This window comes from Pseudorca crassidens, chromosome 2 (assembly GCF_039906515.1).
Source record: "Pseudorca crassidens isolate mPseCra1 chromosome 2, mPseCra1.hap1, whole genome shotgun sequence".
In the NCBI taxonomy this organism is placed as follows: Eukaryota; Metazoa; Chordata; class Mammalia; order Artiodactyla; family Delphinidae; genus Pseudorca; species Pseudorca crassidens.
In genome coordinates, this window is record NC_090297.1 from 138,283,283 (window position 1) to 138,310,137 (window position 26,855).

General features: G+C 42.1%; 1 protein-coding gene across 4 annotated transcripts in view; it reads left to right on the plus strand.

Moving 5' to 3' along the window:
- The window catches only part of RGL1 (ral guanine nucleotide dissociation stimulator like 1), a 279,015-nt gene that overhangs the window by 215,946 nt on the left and 36,214 nt on the right, over window positions 1-26,855 (plus strand). For all 4 annotated transcript variants that reach the window (XM_067728889.1, XM_067728886.1, XM_067728887.1 and 1 more), the window contains 5 exons: window positions 10,329-10,513; window positions 16,429-16,553; window positions 17,939-18,154; window positions 22,103-22,206; window positions 25,782-25,866. In XM_067728889.1, the coding sequence (XP_067584990.1) occupies window positions 10,329-10,513; window positions 16,429-16,553; window positions 17,939-18,154; window positions 22,103-22,206; window positions 25,782-25,866 (715 nt within the window). The remainder of the gene's footprint in view (window positions 1-10,328; window positions 10,514-16,428; window positions 16,554-17,938; window positions 18,155-22,102; window positions 22,207-25,781; window positions 25,867-26,855) is intronic.

Genomic DNA, 26,855 nt, shown 5'->3' on the forward strand with positions numbered 1-26,855 from the left:
GATGGAAATGATGATACCACTGTCACCTCTCCGACCACCACCACTGGCTACAGTTTGGGGTGTACTTACCTTAGTGCAAGGCTTTCTGCTAGGCATTTTGTACCTTCTTTTACCATCACAGACATGCTGTGAGATATTGTCCTGATTTTATAGGTGTGTAAACTGAGGCTCCGGAAAAGTTACGTGCTTTGACTAAGATCAAGCAACTGGTTAATGACAGGTCTGATATTTGATCTTAGGTCCAATTGACTCCAGGACTTGGATTTCTCACCGTTTTGCTCTCAGGCCTGTTATTTCAAAAATAACGTTGGGATCTCTGGTGCTCATAAATTCCCCCTGCCCCCTCACCCCTGCCGCCATATTTGTCTATATGACAGTAAAAGGGCTGCAGAGAGAAGTACATGAGGAACTAGGGTATAGTCTCACCGTTGTGACTAGTGCTTTAGCTTGTTAGCATTCTGAGATTGTACAGTTTGGGATTATTTCCTTTAGCCTGTGTTGTTTTGCCTGGCTTTTTAATGAAATGAACACCCCAAGCAAGGTCCCCAAACAGCTGTTAGAAATGTGGAAGTTAGGCTTGTTTCCTGGGGAAGGAGATGGGTTGGAGGATGTGAGTAAAGAAGAAGGAAGACCAGATTGGTCAGGCCCATCAATCTGAGCGCCTGCTTCCTGTTCTTGGTTCTCGTAGCATCTGTCATCCCCAACGGAAACTCCATTCTAATGGTGAAAACTGTAGAACGCCTCAGCAATTTTTTCATTAGAGACCTATTTATAGCATAAAAACTCCCTTCTCGGACTGTGAGGAATTGGAGAATAATGAGTTACTGAGGTCCCTGAAAAATAACTGGTGAGCGGCGGTGTCTCTTTCTAATAATAATGGCTAGAGTTCATTGGCTGCTTCGTAGGAATAGTCCCTGTGTTAAGTACTGAGTATCCTTTTAATACCCTTATAATAACTCTATGTGTTATTATTCCTGTTTTACAGATGACGAGTCTGCGACATAGAGAGGTTAAGGAACATGTCCAAGGTCATACAGTGAATAAATGAGAGAGTGGAATTTAACCCAGGCTTTAACCTCAACACTGTGTGGTCTCTACTTCTTTCCCTGTGATAAAAATGAGACTATTTCTCTTAAGTACTTAGGTTGGACCCTCTTGTTCATCTCTTTTTCCCCCTTAGGACATTTTAAACAACAGTTTTACATTTATATAAAAATTGAGCCAATAATACAGAGTTCCCATATACCTTCCCCACAGTTTCCCCTATTATTAACTTCTAACACGAATATACATATTTGTTATAATTAATGAATCAATGCATTGTTAACTAAAGTTCATAGTTTAGTCAGAGTTCCTTATTTTTATTTTTACGTAATGGCCCTGTTCTGTTCCAGGATCCCATCCAGGACACTGCATTACATTTAGTTGGGATATCTCTCTAGGTTCCTATTGGCTGTGACAGTTTTTGACTTTTCTTGTTTCTGATGACCTTGACAGTGTTGAGGAGTACTGATCCAGATATATTTTAGGACACCCCTTTATTAGAATTTTTCTTGTAATTAGATATTTTTCCTCATAGTTAGACTGAACTTATGAGGTTTGAGAGAAATATCACAGAGATAAAATACCATTCTCATCACATACTTTCAACATGGTTTACGACTGTTGATGTTGGCCTTGATCGCCTGGATGAAGTTGTTATTTTTCAGGTTTCTTCATGACATATGTCTTTTTTCCCCCTTCCTTTCCATACTATATTGTTTGGAAGGAAGTCACTATGCACAACCCCTTTGGTTTGCTTCCCTTCTTTTAGGGTAAAGTATCTACCTAATTTATTTGGAAAACTTCTGCATGGGAGATTTGTCTCACCCATTTATTAATTTATTCAGTCTTTCATTTATATCAGTATGGACTCATGGAAATTTATTTATACTGTGGGATATAATGCAGTGCTACTTTATGTATTTTATTGCTCAGATTATTCCAGCTTTGGCCATTGGGAACTCTTCTGGTTGACTCCTGTGTCACTTTCACACATCCCTATTATTGTATTTGAGCCCTTCCTTACTTTATGGCACTACAAGACGTTCTAGACTCATCTTGTATATTTCCCATCCCAGTCTTAGAATCAGCCATTTCTTCAAGGAGACCTGGTTCTTTTTTTTTTTTTTTTTTTAGATTTTCAGGAGACCTTAAAGTTTTGTTTTTTTTAATATTTATTTTTGGCTGTGTTGGGTCTTCGTTTCTGTGCGAGTGCTTTCTCTAGTTGCGGCAAGCGGGGGCCACTCTTCATCGCGGTGCGTGGGCCTCTCACTGTCGCGGCCTCTCTTGTTGCGGAGCACAGGCTCCAGACGTGCAGGCTCAGTAGTTGTGGCTCACAGGCCCAGCCGCTCCGCGGCATGTGGGATCCTCCCGGACCAGGGCTCGAACCCATGTCCCCTGCATTGGCAGGCAGATTCTCAACCAGTGCGCCACCAGGGAAGCCTGACCTGGTTCTTTTTATTGGAGAATGATATTAGAAACCAAGATCTGGGTGCTAGGTGTGCTCATCGCTACTGGGGTGTCATTTCTTCTGGCCCTGTCAGCTGACATGGCTAGGAAATATATGTGTAAATACGTATACCTATAAATATTTCTATGTATAACCATCTATACATTATATTAAATATGAATTTTCACTGATGCCTGCAACTCTAATCCTTACCACATGGACCATTCTAGCTTCCTCCCCTTGCTTATTTGTGAGTATCCTCTCCAGCAGTGAGAAAACCGGCTTCTACCCTCTGCCTTCCATTTACTTAATTGTTCAGTTTCAGTATATATGTACAGCTGTATCAGAATCGTTAACTCGTACCCCCGAGGGAAACAACTTTCTCAACCAGAGTCCAGTGTTGATGTGTAGTTCCTTTTGCCTTTAGTCCTTAATCTTATAGATTGTAATTCTTCTTTTTTAAAATAATGAAAATAGCTAATGTTTTTGAGCACTGACTATGTCTTAGGGACTATTCTAAATACTTCAGATATATTATCTCTTTTAGGCCTCACAAGAACTCTGTGAGGAGGGATCTATTACTGTATGCATTTTACAGATGAGGAAGCAGAGGCATAAAGAGGTTGGGTTTGTCTGACTAACCAGAGAGTCAGTCTGACTCCGGAGAATGTGTGTAACCACATTGGCTCTACCGCTCATGAAAAACAGGCATTTAGGGGACCTCTTAGTTTTGTTCCTTTTCTAATGGAGTGCAGTCACTGACATACTGAGTAAGGTTTGGTAATATAGGATTAAGTCTCTGCACAACAATTCTCTTCAATTTCTGTAAATTTACATTCAGTTGCCAGGGTCTGCACATGTAGTTTGGGAATGAAAGACAGGTGTGTAAACACTTGATTTTGAGTTATTGGTTTTGAGCTCATCTCCTCCTTCCCTTGACCCTTTCCCACCCATATTTACTCTTTCTACTGCGTGTCCTTTCCTATCCCAATCTTTTTCTTCCTCCTTCTTGCCTTGGAGGTTTTCCTCTTCTTTAACTGCCCATGGCCCTTCACTGGCTTTTCTGCCCTATATTGCCTTCTGGTGCTTAGTCCCTACTCTGGCTTTGTTTACATTTATTTCCCTGGATCTCTCTTAATTCCTCTTTTACTTTCCCTCCCAGCGTTCTAACGTCTACTCACCACCAGTACCAAAATGTACAATGGAAAATGTACAAGAAAGCATTGCAAGATTACCTTGACGAGTCTAGATAATGTTTCCATCCTTTACATGCTTTTACAGGCAAAAAAAAGGAAAAAAAAAATCTCTGCATCTCCCTTTGTTCTTTCTCATCAAGAAAACCATCTAGCCAGGGGGCTTAGAGGCAGACTGTAACTGGCAGCCTTCCCAGAAACAGCAGAAAATCATTCTGTGACTAGGAGAACAAGGTGGAGGGTCTAGCTCAGAGTCAGTGTCAAGGTTACTTTGCTTTCTTTCCCTGAAGGGCAAAGTGCATTGGCTCCCACCCAGAGGGCCTGGCAGTGTCCTGTGCTACACTGCTTCAAAGGCCACCCTCTACATAGATCTTTTTACCTTTTCATTATCTATATTAGGGAAAGATCCAATTCTTGGAGAGTATCCTAAAATAGAAAAAAATGTTTTGCTGCTTTTAAAAAATGTTTCCATGTCTAATCTTCTGCTGATGATTAAGTAACGATAAATTATTACCTCAGGGCTTCCCTGGTGGCACAGTGGTTGAGAGTCCGCCTGCCAATGCAGGGGACACGGGTTTGTGCCCCGGTCCGGGAAGATCCCACATGCTGTGGAGCAGCTGGGCCTGTGAGCCATGGCCGCTGAGCCTGAGCGTTCGGAGCCTGTGCTCCGCAACAGGAGAGGCCACAACAGTGAGAGGCCCGCATACCGCAAAAAAAAAAAAAAAAAAAAAAAAAAAAAATTACCTCAAATAGATTTCTGGGGAGAGAAAGCTCTAAATGGACAGAGTTATTCTTTTTGTCATAATAATCCTATTTCTTGGCTTGGAAGTTATACATCATGGGAGCGATGACCTCATACTGGAAGGTTTTTTTTTTATTAAACCTTTTACCAATTCTAGAGTATTTTACTACCTATGCAATTTTAACATGATTTAATGCATTTATCTTAAAATCCCTGTATGTATTAAAAATCTGTGGTTTGAGCATAATAGCCTAATGCTCACCTCAGTCAGCCCTCTTACTCTGCATTGCACGCCTGAAGGTCCCTGAGAGTGATTAGAAGTTTTGTACTATTTCCTTATACCTCTCAGCTAAGACATCTGTCTGATGTCTTCCAACCAGGTATTCTTAAGTGTGATTTCTGTTTGGCTAAGAAATCAAATGAGCATAGCAAATCTCATCATGCTCCATTTCTCCCCTCTTTTCCTATTCTTTAAACAGTTCTTCCTATGTCTCTTAAAAGTGTCTTGCTTTCTCTCACCTCAGGACCTTTGCTTACGCTGTTACCCCAGAGTCTTCACCCTGCTAATTCTCCCTTATCCTTAAGATCTCAGCTTTAACGTCATTTCCTCAGGGAAGCACTCCATGGAGCCCTGACCAGGTTTACTCTCTCTGAAGGTAAATACCCTAGACTCCTCTACTGTGACATTCATCACATAAATAGTTTTTGTGAATATGGAAAATAAAGGGTACTCAATAAATATTAGTTGGATTAGTGAATTCATTTTCCCCAGGGGTCTGTTCTATTACCAGTAAAAGTCTTAGAAACCGCATCTGGGTCTGGACACGACTTCCTTCCTTCACATACTGCAAGAACTTGCACCTTGCCAAGGATGTCTGAGGTAGAGAAAGCAATGCTGGTTGTCTGCTCTGCCATCAGATTTGGGTCTTGCCCCTGCTCTCCCCACCCCCCATCCAGTCATTCTTAATCAGACACACACGTTCCCTTGGGAGTGAGGAGTGCTGGCTTTTCTCCTTACTGAGTTTAGATTATGTCACAATCTTAATCTTTCCATTTGGCTTCAGAAATTACTTCTTCAGTCTTCACAAGTTTTTCTTTTTAATTTTTTAATTTATCATTTATTTTTGGCTGTGTTAGATCTTTGTTGCCGTGCGTGGGCTTTCTCTAGTTGTGGTGAGTGGGAGCTACTCTTTGTTATGGTGTGCAGGCTTCTCATCGCCGTGGCTGCTTTTGTTGCAAAGCATGGGCTCTAGGCACGTGGGCTTCACTAGTTGTGGCTCGCGGGCTCTAGAGCACAGGCTCAGTAGTTGTGGTGCACGGGCTTAGTAGCTCCGCAGCATGTGGGATCTTCCCGGACCAGGGCTTGAACCCATGTCCCCTGCATTGGCAGGCGAGTTCCTAACCACTGCACCATCAGGGAAGTCCCTCTATTACACTTTGATGTTCCTGAATTGGTCTGTCCTGAGGGGGGCTAACTCAGGGGTGTGTGTGTGAGTGTGTGGTGTGTGTGTGTGTGTGGTGTGTGTGTGTGTGTGGTGTGTGTGAGTGTGTGTGTGGTGTGTGTGAGTGTATGTGTGGGGTGTGTGTGGTGTGTGTGAGTGTGTATGTGTGTGTGTTGTGTGTATGTGGTGTATGTGTGGCATGTGGTGTGTGTGTGTGTGGTGTGTGAGTGTGTGTGGCGTGTGTGTGGTGTGGTGTGTGTGTGGTGTGTGTGTGAATGTGTGAGTGTGTGGTGTGTGTGTGTGGTGTGTGTGTGGTGTGTGTGAGTGTGTGGTGTGTGTGGTGTGTGTGTGGTGTGTGGTGTGTGTGTGGTGTGTATGTGTGTGTGTGTGGTGTGTCTGTGTGGTGTGAGTGTATGTGTGGGGTGTGTGTGTGGTGCGTGTGTGGTGTGTGTGAGTGTGTGGTGTCTGTGTGGGGGGGGTGGTATTTGTTCACAGTGTTTGCCTTCCTCCAGCAGGCCTGGAGCCACAAGTGTTGCAGGAGCATGCTTTGTATCCTGTAGCACTGTATTTTACGTGGCAGTTTCCTTGAGTTCTTTCCATGAGTGCTGATTGATGTTCACTGAGCCATACCTTTTTTAATCCCTTCCTTTTGTGACTTACGGCAAGTAGTCTTAAGACTGCCAACAGTTATGTTTCTCTCCAGATACCTCAATATCCTTATTGACATTATGTCATTTGAAATTCAACTGATCAGTGTCAGGTAGATGAAGGCAGGTATTATTATGTCTCTTCTCCAGATAAGGGTCAGTGGAGCTAAGTGATCTGTCCCACTCCCATTGTTCACAGGTGGCACAGTGAGGATGGGAACCAGGTTTTCCTCTGGAACCTCATTTCTTGTTCTGTGCATAGAGCCAAGTAGCTTCTCTAGTTTAACAGTCACACCTTTCCTGTAAGGTTGTGACTTTTAACGAGGGCTTCCCTTCGTTATTAAGGTTCTTTACACCTTCCAACTAACCAGTTCTGGTTAGAATGTACCTTAGATCTTAGGAGTGGAGCCAGGAAAGGTAAGATGGAAAAATCACTGGCCAGTAATCCTGTTGTCTCTGTCATGATTTTGTGATGTTGCTTTCCCTTCTGAAATTTCAAACGTTTCACATTTTATCTGCTTCTTAGCCTATCAAGAACAAAAGTTTCTTCCCAGGACTGGCAAACATAAAGCTGCTCTGAGCTTGGGCACACGTCCAGGCCTTTCCAGAAAGCCTGCCTCCCTGGGATGCTGATAAAACTCTGCTAATAAGAGGGCAGGGGTCTGCCTCGTGTTGTATTGTGTTGTCTGTATGTGTCTTTTCCTTCTTCTCTTTATTCTTCCTCCTCTGCCTTCATTTCTCTTTTGTCTGAAAATGCTTTTTAATTCAATGTCTGGGTTTGTAGTGACTTTTCAAAGCCCTCTTGCGCTAAGCTGTGGGAAGGGCACTGTCACAAAGAGTAAAATGAGTCGATTAACAACGCTAGTAGAAAATACCAGTCTGAGGAGGACAAAATGTGTACCTAAAGGTGAGTCCAGTATGGATTAAGGTCCCCCTTCAGAATTCCCCTGGACTTTCCAAGGCTGCAGCTTTCCATGGAAGGAAGTCCTATACAACGTGCCCCGTAGAAATATACAAGTACACAGAGATGTAAACAAGGATATTCATTTTGTAGTTGTAAGTGTGAGAACCTAACAATAACTTAACTACCTGTGCACTAGTAGAATACCTATATTAATTATGGTGTGTGCATGCAATGGATACTACGTAACCCTGAGAAACAGTGAGAGCTAGAGGTCCTGGCGTGGATGGAGAGGTGTCTATGACATACTATTCATGGGGGAAAAAAATCCATGGTTTATACATATGACATCTACTTAAATATGTAAACATATCCATAGAAAAGTCTAGAAGGATATACTCCAAACTGTTCACACAAGGTCATGGTAATAAGATTAGAATGAAGGGGGGTAGATATTTTGTTGTTTTAATTTATAGATATTTGTGTATTTGTAATATTTACTTTTTTCAGTAAATTGTTTTGTAATTTTAAAACTAGCAATTATGGGGGGTAAATGAGTAAATGACATATTGATATGTTTTAACATCTGTCTTTTACTATAATTTTGGATTTCTACCTGGGTTTCTTTTAGGTTATGAACTTTTGAGGTGTTATCAGGGTCATTGAGTTGCTGGTCTCATTGTTGGTTGGATGCTCTTTTAGATTTTTAATTTAGTGATGTGAATTATCATCCCTCCATATCTGTCTTTTAATCACTGTCATCGAAAGAGTATTCCCTCATTGAAATATTAAAAAATATTAAGTGAGTGATAGTACTAATTAAATTAAATCACCCTTCTTTTGAGAAGTGCAAAACCGTACTGTAGGAGTCACCATAATGTATGCAAACGTCAGGTTTTCCTGAGTTCTGTGCCATCACCCCACCTATGCGCCTACCCCAGTTCTGGACTCAATGCTCGTGAGCAAAGAGGGGAAATTATTCACAGAAAAAGTCATCTTCCTTATAAAAATGAAATATTAGGATGCCGTCTCATCATTATCTTCTTCAATTCATGATATTTGGTTTTGGTGAAGAAAGGAGAAATAATGAGTGCCGTGTGTGGGCTCTCAAAATAATTGAAGTCCATCATTTCAGGGGGAGTTAGGGCTTCACCATATGAATTTGGGGGGCCATAAACATTCATAAATAACAGATGATGTGACAAGTGACCCGAATATTGAAGGTTCACTGACTAGAAGTTCATTAATTTCATTTTGCTCGTTCTTTCAATTAATCCCAGAGCCCAGATTAATTTCTTCTAGCTTTCTGTGAGGGAATGAAACTTTTGTTTCTCTCTTTTTTGAATCTGCACTGAAGATTTAGAAAATACTGAATTATTTCTATGGTTTTAAATGCCAACCTTAATTAATGGTTTTATGTCATCTATTTCTGCTGTAGCTATGTGAATATTATCGTTCCAAATGTCTTCATGTCCATATTGGTGAAACAGTGATCTCCACAGCAGTGAAAACAGTTAATTTCTTTCCCTTCTGTGTTTGTACGTCAGTTCCAAAAGTTCAGCATTAGATTGGCTTTAGCTGCATTTCTGCCTTGATCACAGTCTAGCTCTCTGCTATGAACTTGAGACCTGTGAAGTTTAGACACACCTATGAAAGTCCAGGCGGCGGTTTCATATATATGGATCATTATATCTTTTCGTTTCTTTGCAGTTCGTTAAGTAAGCGAACAATTTGTTTGAAGTCTAATCAGATGGTAATTTTAAAATCTGCTAGACATTTTTTTTCAGCTGAAAAAATTTTAATTAGGTCTTTCGCTAAAACAAAGTGTCCCAGCTCTGTCAATAAAACATGCTTGGATTCATTTATAGTCCCTGTCATCTTCTCCGGCCATCGTCAATGGCTGCACCTTGTTCCTGGGGCTGGCTGGTCATTAGTGAGGCGAAGTACCATGTGCATGGGACACAGCCCAGCAAGTGCCCGACTCAGGAGTGGCTGTAAAGCCTTCTTTGAATATGAAGCGTAGGACAATAACACTCCAAAGTTGTCCTTTTTGTCAGCTGTTTGTCTCTTCCATTGAGTGAGGGGCTGCACCTACCTTAAAGAGAACAAGCTTGTGTTATTAGTAACATGAAAGGAGGGAAATGTGCCCCCATGATGACCCGGTCTCTTTTTGTGCCCTGGTCCTTGTTTCACCCAAGGTGGACTCAGCTGAGCCATCAGAAGAAGTCGCCCTCTCAATGAATGGCTTTGCTTATCAAGTTTTTCTCCTTTACTTTTCAAAACCTAACTTTCTACTCATACTGTTTCTCCCGCTGGAAACACATTGTCCTCTGGTAATTTGAAAAGTGAAAGGATAATTTTGTGAGGACGTTTTTGGTGCTATGCTGAAACCCTGGTGATCTTTGTAAAATTAAATTTACACATTATCTTTCCTAAACCTAGGCCCTTCCACCCATCAAAGTTCTGGCCCACTGTCTGTTATTTCCTAAAATGTTATCACAGTAGATTTTGTGGTCTCTGACTTGAATGAATCCAGAATTGGAAACACATAATCTTGTTGTATACAGGTTACTTTGAAGTTGCTTCAGGACTCACTAAATCTTCTCTTCCGTGTCTTTTTTTTGCCCTGTGTGGGTTTTTCCAAAGGTTATGGTCCTGTTTTTGTTGTTCTTTTTTTAACTTACCAGTCTTTCCCCAGCTCCCCAACCACCACTTAAAATAATACAAGGTAGTCAGGCTGTTTTCAGATGCTTTAACTTCACTGACATTGCTGGGAACTTGTAGGGAACTATCCATTGATCACTTGCCCAAGGTTTCCTGAGGCATGGCTGGGACAGGCTCTGGCGTCCAGGGCTGGTTTTGCGTCTCCAGAGCCAGTTGAGTGCAGTGACGTTCTGTTTTCTCTTTCTCAGTGCAATCGCCTCCATCCTGAGGGCCTGGCTTGACCAGTGCGCAGAGGACTTCCGGGAGCCCCCTCACTTCCCTTGCTTACAGAAGCTGCTGGATTATCTCAAGCAGATGATGCCAGGCTCTGACCCAGAGAGAAGAGCACAGAATCTTCTTGAGCAGTTTCACAAGCAAGAAGTAGAAACTGACAGTGAGTACTTACTTGTTTGATTCCAGGGAAGAAGCTAGATTCTGATCCTGCAAACCTCCACAGTGAGGAAATGTTCTCCCTGTACTTGTTGAATAGGAGGCCTTGGTTTCTTGCAGGACAGGCTGCTGGGGGATTGGGGACTGTGGTAAAATTCTCAAGGTTATTGAAGTACTAATTACAGGACCTATATAGCATTTTAGAGCAGAGAAGGGGATATTCAAGATCACCTAGTCCAACTCCCTCATTTTCTACGGGAGGAAACCGTGGCTCAGAGGTGAAGTGATTTCTCAGGGTTTCCTTTAATACCATAAAGAGGCCGATCTCCTTGATGGTCTTTTACCTTTCCTTGTCATCACACACCCCGCTGAACTTGAATTTGCTCTTCATTATCTGCCTAATTGGTTTCTCCTTCTAGCAAATGAAAACGCCTCACAAACCACCACCCCCATTCAGCAGGCGAGGAATTAAATCCAGTTCTGCTCCTGTCCTCACAAAAGCTTGAAAAGCTCAGAAAAGATGTTTCTCCTTCAGCCGGAAAGCATCCCTGTAATCTGTCCCCTACTGGGGCAGATTACCATCATTTCGCATCTCTGATGGCCTCATCCAAAGGAAGTTTCTGTGGCTGTTTTTTCCTATCTGAGGAATTGACTGCCTATTTTCAAGGACAGAGGAAGGGCCACCACTGCAGGTCACGGGTGGCTTGGAACCATCAGGCTTTGAAGAAAGTCAGAAAGAGGCTAGGGCGGTCTTTCAGTGTGACGTTTTATCCCCTCACTGGCTGCTGGGGGATGGTTGCCATGACAGCTGACCCACTTGGAGCTTCTGACAGGCACTTCCCTGAAGTGACGCCTGATTTCCTCAGTGAGGGAAAGGAAATGGTTCCTCAACACCGATAAGGGAAGCTGCATCAGCGCCAAAGAAAATACCCTTAAATTCCAAACAGGACCTGTTGAATTTTTTACGTGTGGGGGACCAGAGAGGGGAAAATGCAATTGCATCATTAAAAGCTGACTGCCAAGTCCTCGGTATCTCTGATGACTTCATTTGCCGGGAATGTTTGAATACCAGGGGCACTCCTCCAGCTGCCGGACCTCAACTCCCTTCAGGGCCTCCCCTCCTGTCTTCGTGCTGGAGTGGATACACCATTAGAGCCAGCTGTCCCCACGGGAGCTGCCCCTGGCTTCCGGCCTAATTGGGGAACTGGTGGGACCAGTGGTTCATTGTTTCCAACCGGGACTGGAAGGCCAGCTCATTTGGCAGGCTGAGGCAGGGGAGAACGAGATGGCCTGACTTTGGTAAAGCTTTTAGGCAATCCCAGAAATGAATTTTTTCTGTGTTTGGAAATTTTTAATCAAGAACTCTCTAAACTCTCTGTTTATTAAGTACAGGAATCATTACCGAAAAAGAGTTTTAGGAGCTTGGTTCCCATGTGCTTTTTTTTTACCCAGTTTCATGCCGGCAAAAGCAAACAAGCTCTCCTACATGTTTTCCAAAAGTGAAATCTTGCTTCGAGTTTTTACCTACTTACCACTGGAAAAGAATCAAAAGCAGAAACAGTGAAAGCATGGACTAGACCCCGGAGAGAAAGGACCATGTAATCTTCAGATACAGCAGCGTTGATCCAAGGCACATATCAGGCTGCTGTGGAGTGTTGGGTGAATGAGATCAAGCCTTAGCACATATACTCCTTGGCTGAAGTGGGCCAGCCTCTGCATTGCAGAGCGACTGGGACAGATTTATGCACAGTGGTTAGCAAGAGGGTTGAGAGGCCCATTCTGAACCTTTGGGATTTCAAATGTCTTATTCCTCTACCCAGTGAGAGAGGACCAGAATTGTGTGGAGGAAAAGTGGTGAAATCATGGGGTTTTAGCTTTCTTTACCTCATGCTTGTTTGTGTCTCAGACTCCAGAGGCAGGCAGAGATCCCCTCCTTCCTTACCTGGTTGTAACCAACCCCGTTCACATCAGTACCTTCAACTCCAGGGTGAGGCGGCCAGTCTTAAATCACATACCTGTCACCAAAGTTGGCAGATACCCACGTGGTGCTCTGACAGGGGAGGTGATGTAGGATCCACTCAGCGCCCCTTTTCCCCTCGGAAACTAAGAAACGGCCACCCCAACTTGATCCAAGATGCCTAAAAGTCTTTTATTCTGCAAAGGCTTACAATGTAAACATTCTGGGGGAGTAGTAATGCCCTGATTTAAATGTCTGCTAAGATATAACTGAATGCAGCTAGATTTTTCTTCTTGAGAATGGATTTCACAGGCAGAAGAGCAAGGAGTGTGAAGGGGGATGAGGTTGGGGAACAACCCAGGAATTGGGGAAGGTTTCCCCGGAAGAGAGGCTAGGGACCCAAGGTAAACGTCTTCCAGGTCCACAGTCTTTCACAGTGGAGACCGGAGGTCCTGTTCCATGTGCTGAGCACTTATGCTTTTGATTTGGAGCCCTAGGTAGAAAAAATTTATTTTTTCCTACTTCTTCAGTCTGTATCCGATTAATTTGCTAATCGATGATCTTATCTCTAATAAGGCTCAGGTGAATTTAGCTTAAGGCTATCCTACTGCTTCTTGCATACTTTTTTTTTCTTATTAGTTATCCATTTTATGCACATCAATGTATACATGTCAATCCCAATCTCCCAATTCATCACACACACCCCCACACACCCCCGCCGCTTTCCCCGCTGAGTGTCCATACATTTGTTCTCTACATCTGTGTCTCAATTTCTGCCCTGGAAACCGGTTCTTCACCTGTACCATTTTTCTAGGTTCCACATACATGCGTTAATATATGATATTTGTTTTTCTCTTTCTGACTTACTTCACTCTGTATGACAGTCTCTAGATCCATCCACATCTCTACAAATGACCCAATTTCGTTCCTTTTTATGGCTGAGTAATATTCCATTGTATATATGTACCACATCTTCTTTATCCATTCGTCTGTCACTGGGCATCTAAGTTGCTTCCAAGACCTGGCTATTGTAAATAGTGCTGCAATGAACATTGGGGTGCACGTGTCATTTTGAATTATGGTTTTCTCTGGGTATATGCCCAGTAGTGGGATTGCTGGGTCATACGGTAAGTCTATTTTTGGTTTTTTAAGGAACCTCCATACTGTTCTCCATAGGGGCTGTATCCATTTACATTCCCACCAACAGTGCAGGAGGCTTCCCTTTTCTCCATACCCTCTCCAGCATTTGTTCTTTGCAGATTTTCTGATGATGCCCATTCTAACCAATGTGAGGTGATACCTCATTGTAGTTCTGATTTGCATTTCTCTAATAATTAGTGATGTTGAGCAGCTTTTCATGTGCCTCTTGGCCACCTTTATGTCTTCTTTGGAGAAATGTCTATTTGGGTCTTCTGCCCATTTTTTGATTGGGTTGTTTGTTTCTTTAATATTGAGCTGCATGAGCTGTTTATATATTTTGGAGATTAATCCTTTGTCCATTTATTCATTTGCAAATTCTGAGGGTTGTCTTTTCGTCTTGTTTAGTTTCCTTTGCTGTGTCAAAGCTTTTAAGTTTCATTAGGTCCCATTTGCTTATTTTTGTTTTTATTTCCATTACTCTAGGAGATGGATCAAAAAAGGTCTTGCTGTGATTTATGTCAAAGAGTGTTCTTCCTATGTTTTCCTCTAAGAGGTTTATAGTGTCCAGTCTTACATTTAGGTCTCTAATCCGTTTTGAGTTTATTTTTGTGTATGGTGTTAGGGAGTGTTCTAATTTCATTCTTTTACATGTAGCTATCCAGTTTTCCCAGCACCACTTGTTGAAGAGACTGTCTTTTCTCCATTGTATATCCTTGCCTCCTTTCTCTTAGATTAGTTGACCATAGGTGCATGGGTTTATCTCTGGGCTTTCTATCTTGTTCCATTGATCTATATTTCTGTTTTTGTGCCAATACCATATTGTCTTGATTACTGTAGCTTTGTAGTATAGTCTGAAGTCAGGGAGTCTGATTCCTCCAGCCCCGTTTTGTTCCCTCAAGACTGCTTTGCCTATTCAGGGTCTTTTGTGTCTGCATACAGATTTTAAGATTTTTTGTTCTAGTTCTGTAAAAAATGCCATTGGTAGTTTGATAGGGATTGCATTGAATCTGTAGATGGCTTTGGGTAGTATAGTCATTTTCACAATATTGATTCTTCCAATCCAAGAACATGTTATATCTCTCCATCTGTTGGTATCATCTTTAATTTCTTTCATCAGTGTCTTATAGTTTTCTGCATACAGGTCTTTTGTCTCCCTAGGTAGGTTTATTCCTAGGTATTTTATTCATTTTGTTGCAATGGTGAGTGGGATTGTTCCCTTAATTTCTCTTTCATATTTTTCATCATTAGTGTATAGGAATGCAAGAGATTTCTGTGGATTAATTTTGTATCCTGCAACTTTACCAAATTCATTGATTAGCTCTAGTAGTTTTCTGGTGGCATTTTTAGGATTCTCTATGTATAGTATCATGTCATCTACAAACAGTGACAGTTTTACTTCTTCTTTTCCAATTTGTATTCCTTTTATTTCTTTTTCTTCTCTGATTGCCATGGCTAGGACTTCCAAAACTATGTTGAATAATAGTGGTGAGAGTGGACATCCTTTTCTTGTCCCTGATTTTAGAGGAAATGCTTTCAGTTTTTCACCATTGAGAATGATGTTTGCTGTGGGTTTGTCGTATATGGCCTTTATTATGTTGAGGTAGTTTCCCTCTGTGCCCACTTTCTGGAGAGTTCTTATCATAAATGGGTGTTGAATTTTGTCAGAAGCTTTTTCTGCATCTATTGAGATGATCATATGGTTTTTATTCTTCAATTTGTTAATATGGTGTATCACATTGATTGATTTGCATATATTGAAGAATCTCTTGCATCCCTGGGATAAATCCCACTAGATCATGGTGTATGATCCTTTTAATGGGTTGTTGGATTCTGTTTGCTAGTATTTTGTTGAGGATTTTTGCATCTGTATTCATCAGTGATATTGGTCTCTAATTTTCTTTTTGTGTAGTATCATTGTCTGGTTTTGGTATCAGGGTGATGGTGGCCTCATAGAATGAGTTTGGGAGTGTTCCTTCCTCTGCAATTTTTTGGAAGAGTTTGAGAAGGATGGGTGTTAGCTCTTCTCTAAATGTTTGATAGAATTCACCTGTGAAGCCATCTGGGCTTTTGTTTGTTGGAAGATTTTTAATCACAGTTTCAATTTCATTACTTGTGATTGGTCTGTTCATGTTTTCTGTTTCTTCCTTGTTCAGTCTTGGAAGGTTATACCTTTCTAAGAATTTGTCCATTTCTTCCAGATTGTCCATTTCATTGGCATAGAATTGCTTGTAGTAGTCTCATGCATACTTAATTTTAGGTGGAAGTTGAAAGCTAATCCTAACATTTTGAGGATTCTAAGTACTTCTCGAGAATTCTGAGGACTTCATCAACATTTCTGACACCAGAATGGCCTGTTCTACTCCCCAGAGCCTGGCCTGCCTTCATGTCCATTCCTTCCAGGCTTCTGATTATAAATGGCCCAGTAATTAAGAACTGCATAGTTGGGGTTTAGGAAGTAGTTGGATCAGTGCTTGAGCTGATCAGAGGGTTTGAGGGAGCCCCCAAATGAGGGTGGCCCCATGAATGTAGCCCAGCTTTGTTTCTCTAGACTTTGCCTAACCTGGCTCTGTCCTTGACCAAGGAACCAGTGGTTTGTCCAGGTGACAACATGAGGCCTCTGAACTTAATAACGCAGCGAGGAACAAGCAGAGACTGGGAAAACCTCCATTTCACTCAGGTTTATTGTCCTTGCTGTTCTCTCCCTGTGGGTTTTGTAAAGGAGCAGCTCTTTTCTTCCTAAATTAAAAAAGTCCAGTTGGACTCTGTAAACAAGGTTGTATACAGCAGCACCAAATTACTAATTTTTTTCCACCTGTGAACAGATGGGTTTCCCAGCACCATCTCCTTCAGCCTGGAAGAGGAAGAGGAACTGGAGGGTGGCGGGTCTGCAGAGTTCACGTGCTTCTCAGAAGATCTCGTGGCTGAGCAGCTGACCTACATGGATGCAGTACGTCTTCTCTTTGTGCCTCCGATGTGCTTCTACTTAGAATGTGGGGAGTGACAGTACTGGTGGCCCCGGGTCACATGATTTAAGCCTTTCCAAATCCCCGAGAGAGGCTGTGCCTGTAAATGCAGAGTGAAGATGTGATTTGAATCTATCATATGAATAATTCAGGCCTAAGCTCTTCTTACAATTCTGGGAGAAGGTGCTTTTTACTTGGCACTCAATACCCAGAGGGAAATAAGAATTCTAATTCTAGGAAAACAAAAATCTATCCTGTTCCATGGGTATTTCTCTCCCTTTAGACTCATGAATATTTCAAGATCCAAACTGTTTATTTGGAGGATTGTAAAGGGGTCAAAGTATAAGTTAGGATAAAATAAATTCACTGAATCCACATGTGACTATATCTGGCAGCTCATTTCCACGTGTGCTTCCTGGTCTTTTGAAGTTTGGATATTTTTGTTAGCTGTACATATTTGGTTTCATCAGCCACGTTTCATAGCTCAGTGCTAGCTGGTTAAAGAAAAAAGGGCTGTTATCAGTGATCACAATGGTTTTTAGCTCTTCCACACTTAGCACTTTAGAGGAAGCAGCATAGAGTTTCCATCTAGTTAACATGCAAGTAGATTCTCAGAAGTAAATCAGATAGTCTATATAAAGTAAATCCTGGTGTTCTCTGTCTTACACGTCTTGTATTGAAATTGTTGTACAAATGAGAATCAGATTTGTTCAACAAATTTGTTGTTGTTTCACACACTGATAGCAGAAGAGAAAGATGGAAGACTTCATTGGCTATGACTTTTAGGCAAAGACCTGGAAACCAGGCTTTAAATCCCTCTTTCTTCCTTTTACTGTGTGATGTTGAATAGTTTTTCCTTTTGTATGTTTCTTAGTTTCTTCATTTTAAATAATGGGAAATAGAATAGTGACATTGATGAGTGTCACAAGTACTGTACTTCTGTGAATCACTTTTCAGGTGGTCATTCATATGCATTATATACAGTTCATGATCCTGAGTGTCCAGGACGTACCATGGATATGATTTTGAGGTCAACATAATCTTAACCACTTCTTTTAGATTAGTAGTACAGATTTTTACCTGGCTTTCCTTCCAAGACAGAAAAGTCAGAATGTTTTTGGACATTTAAATTTTCTTTTGGTCATCGTGTTCCATTGGTTCAGTTGAGCAGATGTAGAAGGAACACGTGGGCTTTTCTGATCAGTTAATGTATTAATTATTTACTTTTTTCTATTGAAATGAACACCATGAGGCAAATCAAGTAGGAAAGGGTTATTTGTCCATTCACAAAGTACCAACTTACAGAAGACCTGCTTTGCCATGTGAAATGTGTGTGTTGTCCTTAAAGTCAATTCCTCTTTTATTCTAGCAACTATTCAAGAAAGTAGTGCCTCACCACTGCCTGGGCTGCATTTGGTCTCGAAGGGACAAGAAGGAAAACAAACACTTGGCTCCTACGATCCGTGCTACCATCTCTCAGTTTAATACCCTCACCAAATGCGTTGTCAGCACCATTCTGGGGGGCAAAGAACTCAAAACTCAGCAGAGAGCCAAAATCATCGAGAAGTGGATTAACATTGCTCATGTAATTGTCTTTTTAAAAATATTCTTTGGGTTTAGTAGATATGGGAGATTATGCTGCCATCACTCTGATGTTTCCATTTGGTTGAAAAGCAGTCAAAAGACCATATGTGAGGGCCCATGGGTTTTGTTTTTTTTTAACATCTTTATTGGAATATAATTGCTTTACAATGGTTTGTTAGTTTCTGCTTTATAACAAAGTGAATCAGCTATACGTATACATACATCCCCATATCTCCTCCCTCTTATGTCTCCCTCCCTCCCACCCTCCCTATCCCACCCCTCTAGGTGGTCACAAAGCACCGAGCTGACCTCCCCGTGCTATGCGGCTGCTTCCCACTAGCTATCTACCTTACGTTTGGTAGTGTATATATGTCCATGCCACTCTCTCCTTTAGTCCCAGCTTACCCTTCCCCCTCCCTGTGTCCTCAAGTCCATTCTCTACGTCTGTGTCTTTATTCCTGTCCTGCCCCTAGGTTTTTCAGAACCATTTATTTTTAGTGTAGTTTTTAGTATAGTTTTATACTATTTTAGTATAGTTTTTGTTGTCCTTCCAAGGTAAGAAAAAAGTTGCCTTTCTTAACGTGGGAGTTTATTTATTTTTCCTCTTTAAAAAAATTCGTCCCTTGCTCACTTCTTTCTGCTCATGGGCCCCTTCCGGGTGCCATGGAATGTCTGCTTTTTCACAGCCTGAGTGTTGGTTCTGCGCCGTGTTCAGTAAATATCAACTGGTGGCCTCAGTGTCAAATGGACTGCTCTGACAATGCAGAAGGGTTATCTCCCACCCTTCCAGTGCCTGGGAGCATTCTATTTTCTGCAGACTTGAAGAGCCAATACCTTCTTAGGATCTCGAATCTCTTTTCTAAAAGACTGAAATATACAGATTTCACATTAATCAAGGGCTTTCCTGAGGGCTTTATATCTGAAGTTGGAGGGGCAGAGTCTATTCCTAGACCTGAATTACATTCTCCTGGGTGTCAGTCCAGTCTATCGGATCAACTCCTTCCATGCCATATGACCTTGACCTTCATTTACCAGCATCTTATTTCATGAGTGAGGAAAGGTGAACAGTATTCAGTCAGTCACCACATATTTCATGAGCCCCTAAATGCTTCAGAGCTACAATTTTATGTCCTTTGCGGACATAGATAAGCTAAACACAATTAATTTGATCCTACAGGAGCCTATGGTCAAACAAGGAAGCTAAGATATACTGGAATTATCTCAGCCTGGGCTGAAGAGGAGTAGGGCCGTATGACATAAGTGCTGCAAAAGTGGAGGAGCGAGAAATCACTTCTGACTGGGGTGATCCAGGAAGGTTTCATGGGTAGGATGACATTTGAATTTAACTTTGAATAATTGATAGGATTTTGGGTATTTGAAGATTTGGGAAGATTTTTTTTTTCTCAAAAGAAGAAATTACATCTGCAAGAGCTATGTAGTTAACAACAATTTTGACAAATAATTATTATGTAAATATACTCTGTTCTGGGCTATATGGGTCAATCCTAACCAAAACACATTTTGTTTTCTACCCCATTATATATTTTTCTCATTAAGCCCCTATCTGTGGGCATAAGGCTTAAACTTACACATTTTTGCTCTTTTTTTTTTTTTCACATTCTCTTTTGTGGTCTTTGATTAAATAGCAAAGCCATAATTGTGCCAGAGAATTTGCTTTATTTTGAGTCTGTAGGTGGTCTAATACCACAGACTTTTTAGTACATTGAAAAATACTATATGGAAAAAACAAAAAAATATCTTATGCAACTTTCACTTCTCCTATTCTGAATTGAGGTTATTTATCAACAAGTAAGAGCTACAAAAGAAGTTCTGATAGAGCATGGAATTTCTCTGTCTTCTTAGAATGAAAAGAAAAAATATTTTTTGGCCACAAACGCCATATCATTTATAGTCATCTACATGTCTCAAAAGAAAATAGTCTATCTACTTTTAATCTATTCAACTGCTTAGAAAATCTGTAGCAAGCATGTAGCATCTGTATATGTGACAGCGTGACTCAAACAATGACTTTGGCCCATATAAATATCAATCGTGTGTTTATGGGATAATAAGAAATACAAGTTGTATAATTTGAGATATATTCCAAATCCCATAGCACGTGCTTAAAAGCCAAGGGTCCTTAACTCTTGGTGATGCAGTTTCCCAGTGTGGAGCACGCTGTGTCCCTTGAAATTGTGTAGGTAACTTAATAAAATAACAAGACTCACAGGTGGTTTCCAGCCAAGATTTATTTAACTTTTCCTGCATTAATCACAGTCATTTTCTATTGAGAGGATGTTTGAAAAACTGATAATTTTACATGCAGAAAATATTTCTGACCTAACATGACTGTATTTTCTTGGACTGGCCTTACTGCTACATTTTTACTTTTGTATCACCTCTCCTCAAAGATCATTCCTTTTCTAGAAATGGGGCCAGATGCCCCTTGTGCTCCTTTAAACCCTTAGCTTAAGCCTCTTTCTGAATAATGTGTTCCATATGTTTATCACAATTTGCATGAAATATCTGGGCCCGAGTCCCTTTATTTATTGCAAGTTTCCTGATTTTTAGAACATAACTTTTGGATTCTGAACCTTCGTTGAACCATGCTGTCATGGGCTTGGTTTCCAGACTGACTGTAATTCAGAGCGCGAGCTTTCTCTCTCTCCTTAGCTTTCTCTCTCTTTCTTTTTAAATAAAGGGAAAGCATTGAGGCGTTTAAAAAGCGTGGGCATGACTTTTGCAAAGAACTTTGGCATTTACTCTAAGAAAATGTTGTGGGGTTTGTTTGGCATAGTAATGTTAAGTAGCCAGATTTGGGGGTGCCAAGTCAGAATGCCACTCTTCCTTCACAGTCAGGACCCGCGTGACTTCATGAAGTGATCTTTCAAGCGGCGTGCATTTATGCCCAACCACCCTGGGACCTCTTGCCTCAGATGTTCTGCACGAAGCCAAGCCCATGCTCACGCAGTGCACTCGATAGTCAACAGTGGGTGTAGTACCCTCCCCCATACGCCTGCACACGGAGCATCTCCTTGGGCATAAGGCACAGTCCACTCTCTCGAGGCTGCCACCTTCCCCATTCCGGCCGCAAATGGGACCCTCTCCCTGACTGTTTCGCCGTCCCCTGCCATTCGTTCAGCAGGACTTTGACTTCAGGGTCGCTGCCTGCTGATGCTACAGACTGAATGGTAGCTGAAGTTCCAGGATCAGGCAGTCTTTCTCCTTCCCCAGAAAATGACGTCCAGAATGTTTCCTGTTCTCTTTCTATTTTGTTTGAAAACGCTGCCAAAGGGAATTGTATTTTAAAAGCCCAAGTTATTTTGGAACCATTGTAAGTACCAAGGTGTTTCTGAATGTTTATGATTGCGGCACAAGCCCATTTGAAACCGAATGGATGTGTATAAAAATATTCCCTCTTGGCTAAGAACATAAAAGCCAAAGTTCAACTTGTGGTGAGTTTTTATTGCCAAGTTATATACCCCTCTCTGGACAAGGGTTGGTCATGAGATGTTTGATAGCATCTGACCTCGAAGCAGCTGCTGCCCGGTTCACTTTGTGGGTCTGAAGGATACAGTCATCTTTCATGTGTATTTTTAGGGTATATGTGTGCTTTCTTCAGAAGAAAGTTTGCTTTCTCTAGCAAAGCTCTGTAGACTCACCTCCACTCGTGTTTTTACTGGGAAAGCTGGAAACTATAAAACTGTAACAACAACACAGAAAATATATTAAAGGGAGAAAAACAGGCGTTCAGGGCCAAAATCTGTAAAGTGTTTCAGTGACTGGGGTGGGAGCAAAGGAGCCACTTTTTGATGTTCAGTATTTATACAGCCGCCTATTTCGTGGTAAGAGTTCATGGCAGCTGTGATACCTCTAAAACAGGAAACCACCAACTCACTGTTTTATTGATATTTAAATGCCTTGTATGTTTTAATCACTCTCCCTACAGGAATGTAGAATCCTGAAGAATTTCTCCTCCTTGAGGGCCATCGTTTCGGCACTGCAGTCCAATTCCATCTATCGGTTAAAAAAGACTTGGGCCGCGGTCCCAAAGTAAGTTCCCAAGTGTTCTGCTCTGCTTTCTTTGGCTGGGCTGATTCGTGGCTGCATAAGTGGTGTGGGTCCTCATTTTCAAAGCTCATATTATATAACTAGAGAAACATCTTTGAAAGCCTCTGTGTGTTCCAGGCAGGGTGTGTTTTACACATCATCATGAATGAGTTTTGAGGCAGGGCTGCTGCAGAAATCAAACTCATTCTCAAAGGGTGCCAAAGCCAAGATGATTGGCTTTGGGGATCATTTTAAGGATGTGCATATTATCTGGGCTTTGAGGGATAAGGTTGTGGAGTGATGAAGTTACAGCAATTTGCCATTAGTTCTGGTTATTTTTCAGCCACATTCCAAAGCCCTAAGCTGTTCCAAGCTGTGAGGGATAGTGTGTGCAGATAGGACATTAGTTCTTGCTATTCAACAAGAATCCACTTAGTTTGTTTCTGCTTCCGCCTATTAAAAACTATCTTAATGATATTAAAAACCTCTAGGTATTCCTTCCTAGGTACCTGACTAAAAATGATTAACCGCCCACATCCTGTATTGTGTTTTTCTTCATATTTCTTGCCGTAACCTTTCGAACAATGAACAATTGTGTCCTTCCTTATTGTTTCACTGTCGCTCTCGCCCCCATGTCCAGAGCTTCACTGAACTCTAGACCAGAGGGCTTTTTGCAAAGGAGGGAAGAGTGAGTAAGGAGGCAGTTCTGGTCCCCCATGAGTACAGATTTAGATGCTGGGGCATGTGTCGTGACTACAAACTAGGTCAGCTACTTTCAACAAAGTCTCTCTCGGTTTGCACGAATCAAGAAGTCAGGCCATAACAGGGAAGGATGCGTGAACTGTTTATAACCTGTATTGTATGCAGCACAGTCTATACTGTGTGCAGTGCAGTCTGTGCCATGTGAGGCACTGTCAGTTCCAGTCGGGAGCCAGGCCAGCTTGCTCCCCAGGCAGGCCTGCCTCGTGCATTTGGTGGGCTCTGTCCTTAGAGTGGAAGGTCTAGGTATTCAGTTTCATCAACTCACTCAGAGCTGCTTAAGCCTGAAGGGACTGACACTACCCAAACCCAACAGAGATCCAGATTGGTAAACGAGAGTTTCATAGATTTATGCTGAAAAAGGGGTGCCAGAGAGTTCAACCTACTGATGAGCTCACATTCTCTATCAGAGGAAAGTCTGCTCAGGGGAAGTCACGTTAGTTATTATATAATTCTTTGATGGGTTTTGAAGCAGGTGATCTTATTGCCTGGTGTTATACATCTGCAGACGCCTCAGCCACTTGGACTCCAGAGCTCGTGTTCTGTTATCTCTCAGGAGAAAAAGTGGCAGACAGGCTTTTCAAAGTCCAGTGCAATTTTCTCGATTACCACTCTTTTCCTGGGTTCTTTCTCCTCTTCATTAGTCTGAATGAAGAAGGTGACTCTGTGTGAGAGATTAGTTAATTGATTTTCCTTTGCACAGGAGTCTTAGGAAAGATAAGGATCATATAAAATCATTTAGATGTTAGGCCCTGGCGAAATATGATGGGAAAATCAGATGCGTACAGCGTCCCCATCCTCAGCACCCCAGCCCCACTCCTTCCTCTCATCACTGCTCCTCAGCTGTGGTAGCAGCAACAACGGGACGGTCAGGGGCTAAAATGAAGACTTGCCCCACTGCACCCTTCTCTGGTGGCAGTGAAAGGTAATCCTATCTTTCCTTGGTGGTTGGTAAGTAGAACACTCTAGAAAGTCACTTAGCCAGGCAAAGATTTCTACCATAGCAAATCTGAGGCTAAAACACAAGTAAAAAAATTAGTGGACTTGTTTCTTCATCTCCTTGGTTACCATATGAGAAGGTCCATTCTTCCAGCTGGCTTTTTTTACATCTTTATTAGAGTATAATTGCTTTACAATGGTGTGTTAGTTTCTGCTTTATAACAAAGTGAATCAGTTATACATATACATATGTTCCCATATCTCCTCCCTGTTGCGTCTCCCTCCCTCCCACCCTCCCTATCCCACCCCTCCAGGCGGTCACAAAGCACGGAGCTGATCTCCCTGTGCTATGCGGCTGCTTCCCACTAGCTATCTACCTTACGTTTGGTAGTGTATATATGTCCATGCCTCTCTCTCGCTTTGTCACAGCATATCCTTCCCCCTCCCCATATCCTCAAGTCCATTCTCTAATAGGTCTGTGTCTTTATTCCTGTCTTACCCCTAGGTTCTTCATGACATTTTTTTCCCTTAAATTCCATATATATGTGTTAGCATACGGTATTAGTCTTTCTCTTTCTGACTTACTTCACTCTGTATGAGAGACTCTAGGTCTATCCACCTCATTACAAATACCAGCTGGCTTTTGTATTTAAGAAACACCACAAAACAAACCTCAAAGCCCTATTCTTTACAACATGGGTGTCTGGTTTGTGTCTTCATTGGTTGGTGGGTTCATATTTTAGCAGGGCTGCTGGAGAAGTATCACAGTTCCCGAGAGAAGCCACTTGCATATCAGCTCTAGATAGTTTCTATTGCTAAATTCAAGGAACAGGGTTAAGAGATTTTATTCAGTTATCACTTTCCTGATAACCCTTTATGTTAATAACTTTCAGTGGACAGAGAAGACATCTATTTCTTTCTGTTTATTTAGGCCCACATGCAATTAAGTTCTTAATGATTTTTTCCAAAATATAAATAGCTTTAATGGTTTTCTTAATTCTAAGAGTAATACTACACTCATTGTAAGACACATAAGTTCTTAGTAATGGCTTTCTCATAATAATGAAAGTGTTGCGTTTAGAATGACATTGGCTCTGTTAATTCTTTGCCTTCGGATCATCCTCTCAGTAACCCTGGAGGGGTGTAGAGAAAAGCGCGAGGCCCGTGGAGACGTAGTGTACCAGGGAGGGGCAAGGGAGGAGTAGGTGCTTCACATATGTGATCGTGGTGACCTTCACGGCCATCCTGCGAGGGGGCTGTCACTGTTTCCCTAGTGCAGAGAAGAAAACTGAAGCTCAGGAAAGTTGAGCAACTTGTCTAAGATCACTTAGGGAGTGAGTGGCCGCGTTGGGATTGGAACCCACCACCTCTGACTCCAGAGCCCGTTCTGGTTCCACCATCTACTCTGACTCTAAGAGGTTCAGGAAATTTGGGTTCTGTACTGCAGCTCTCAGCAGTGAGTAGTGGAAGCTCAGACCAATCCCCAACCCTGGCATCTTCATCTCTCCAACGAGGGGACTGGCCAAGAAGAGTTCTCAGGTCCTGTAGGGCTGTGGGTGTGTTGCTAAGAGAGAATTTTTTTTAACTTGCCGAAGAGAACATGTCCCAATTAGACAACTTAATACCCCAGGTTAACGATCTTTTTTTATGATTATAACATGCATGTTTAGAAAATATCCCTCTCTTCACACAGGTGATCATGTCTACCTGTAAAAAAAAAAAAAAAAAAAAAAGCCACCCTGCATGAGAAAGGTCATTGGCTTTGTCTGTGCTCACGTAGCCCTCCCCTCTGTAGCCAGAGGTACTGAGGGCACCTGGGCCCAAGGTGTGGGACTTTTACTAATCTTCATTTGTTAATGTTTTCTTCATCCCTTTTGTAGGGACCGAATGCTGATGTTTGAAGAACTTTCAGACATCTTCTCAGACCATAATAACCACCTGACCAGCCGGGAGCTACTGATGAAGGTGAGGGCGCTGGGTTGTACTGTGCTGACCGCTCTGGCATCCGTTCAACGGAAGGGTAGCTTGAGGGCTCCTTGGATGCCTGCAGTCCCTTGAGAGAGGCTACAGGGACTGGAAGGCAGGACTTTTGGTTTTTATGCCAAATCGAAGAAGCCTGAGGCTGAGAAAATTCAAAGTCCAGCTCCTCAGCTTCACTGCGACGCAACCAGATTGTGAAACCTGCGTTGCTGCCTGTAGCTCCTCAACAAGCTGCCCTGGAAACACTGAGTGCTGGCAGTGAGGTGGGTGAGAGAGCCTGGAATATCCTTCTCAGCAAAACAGCTTCTAGAAGGACAGGGACCAAGCCTGCAATTCTACATCCTTTATTTGCACTGAATTGCGCAGCCAGTCCGTCAGCAGTATTTATTGAACACCAGATGAGTGCTGGCTTCTGAACGGCAGGCTAGGTAAAGCTACAGCTTGGTTCATTTTCTTTCTCTAGATGTTTGTTAAACATCTAATATTTGTAAAGCATTTGACCGGCCGCTGGGAGTATGAAGAAGACGAACACAGACTCTGTTTTCAGGAACTTACCTGCTGGTGGGTGGATATAGACACTAAACAAGAACGAGTAGTCAAAGAAAGGTACAAAGATAGGTTGTGAGCAATCATCAGAGGGGAACATAGACCAGATGTTATCTTCACGGCCTCTCTATAAAGTAGATTTTATCCTCCTTATTTTGCAGCTAGCCAAGCCTCAGAGAGGTAAGGAACAAACCCTAAGTCCCACACCTGGTAGGTGGTGGAGCTAGAATGTGAGTCTGGCCTGGTGGGACTGTAAAGCCAGTGCTTTCATCACTTAGGCATAAAACTATTTCTTTTGACCACTTGGGAGTAGGAGGCAGGGTATGTCATGTGAAACTTCATGGAGAAGGAAAATAAGTTGGTAATTCAGTTAATCCTGATTGGGCATTCACTGTGTGCTGGGTGAGGGAGGTACAGCCATTCTGAAG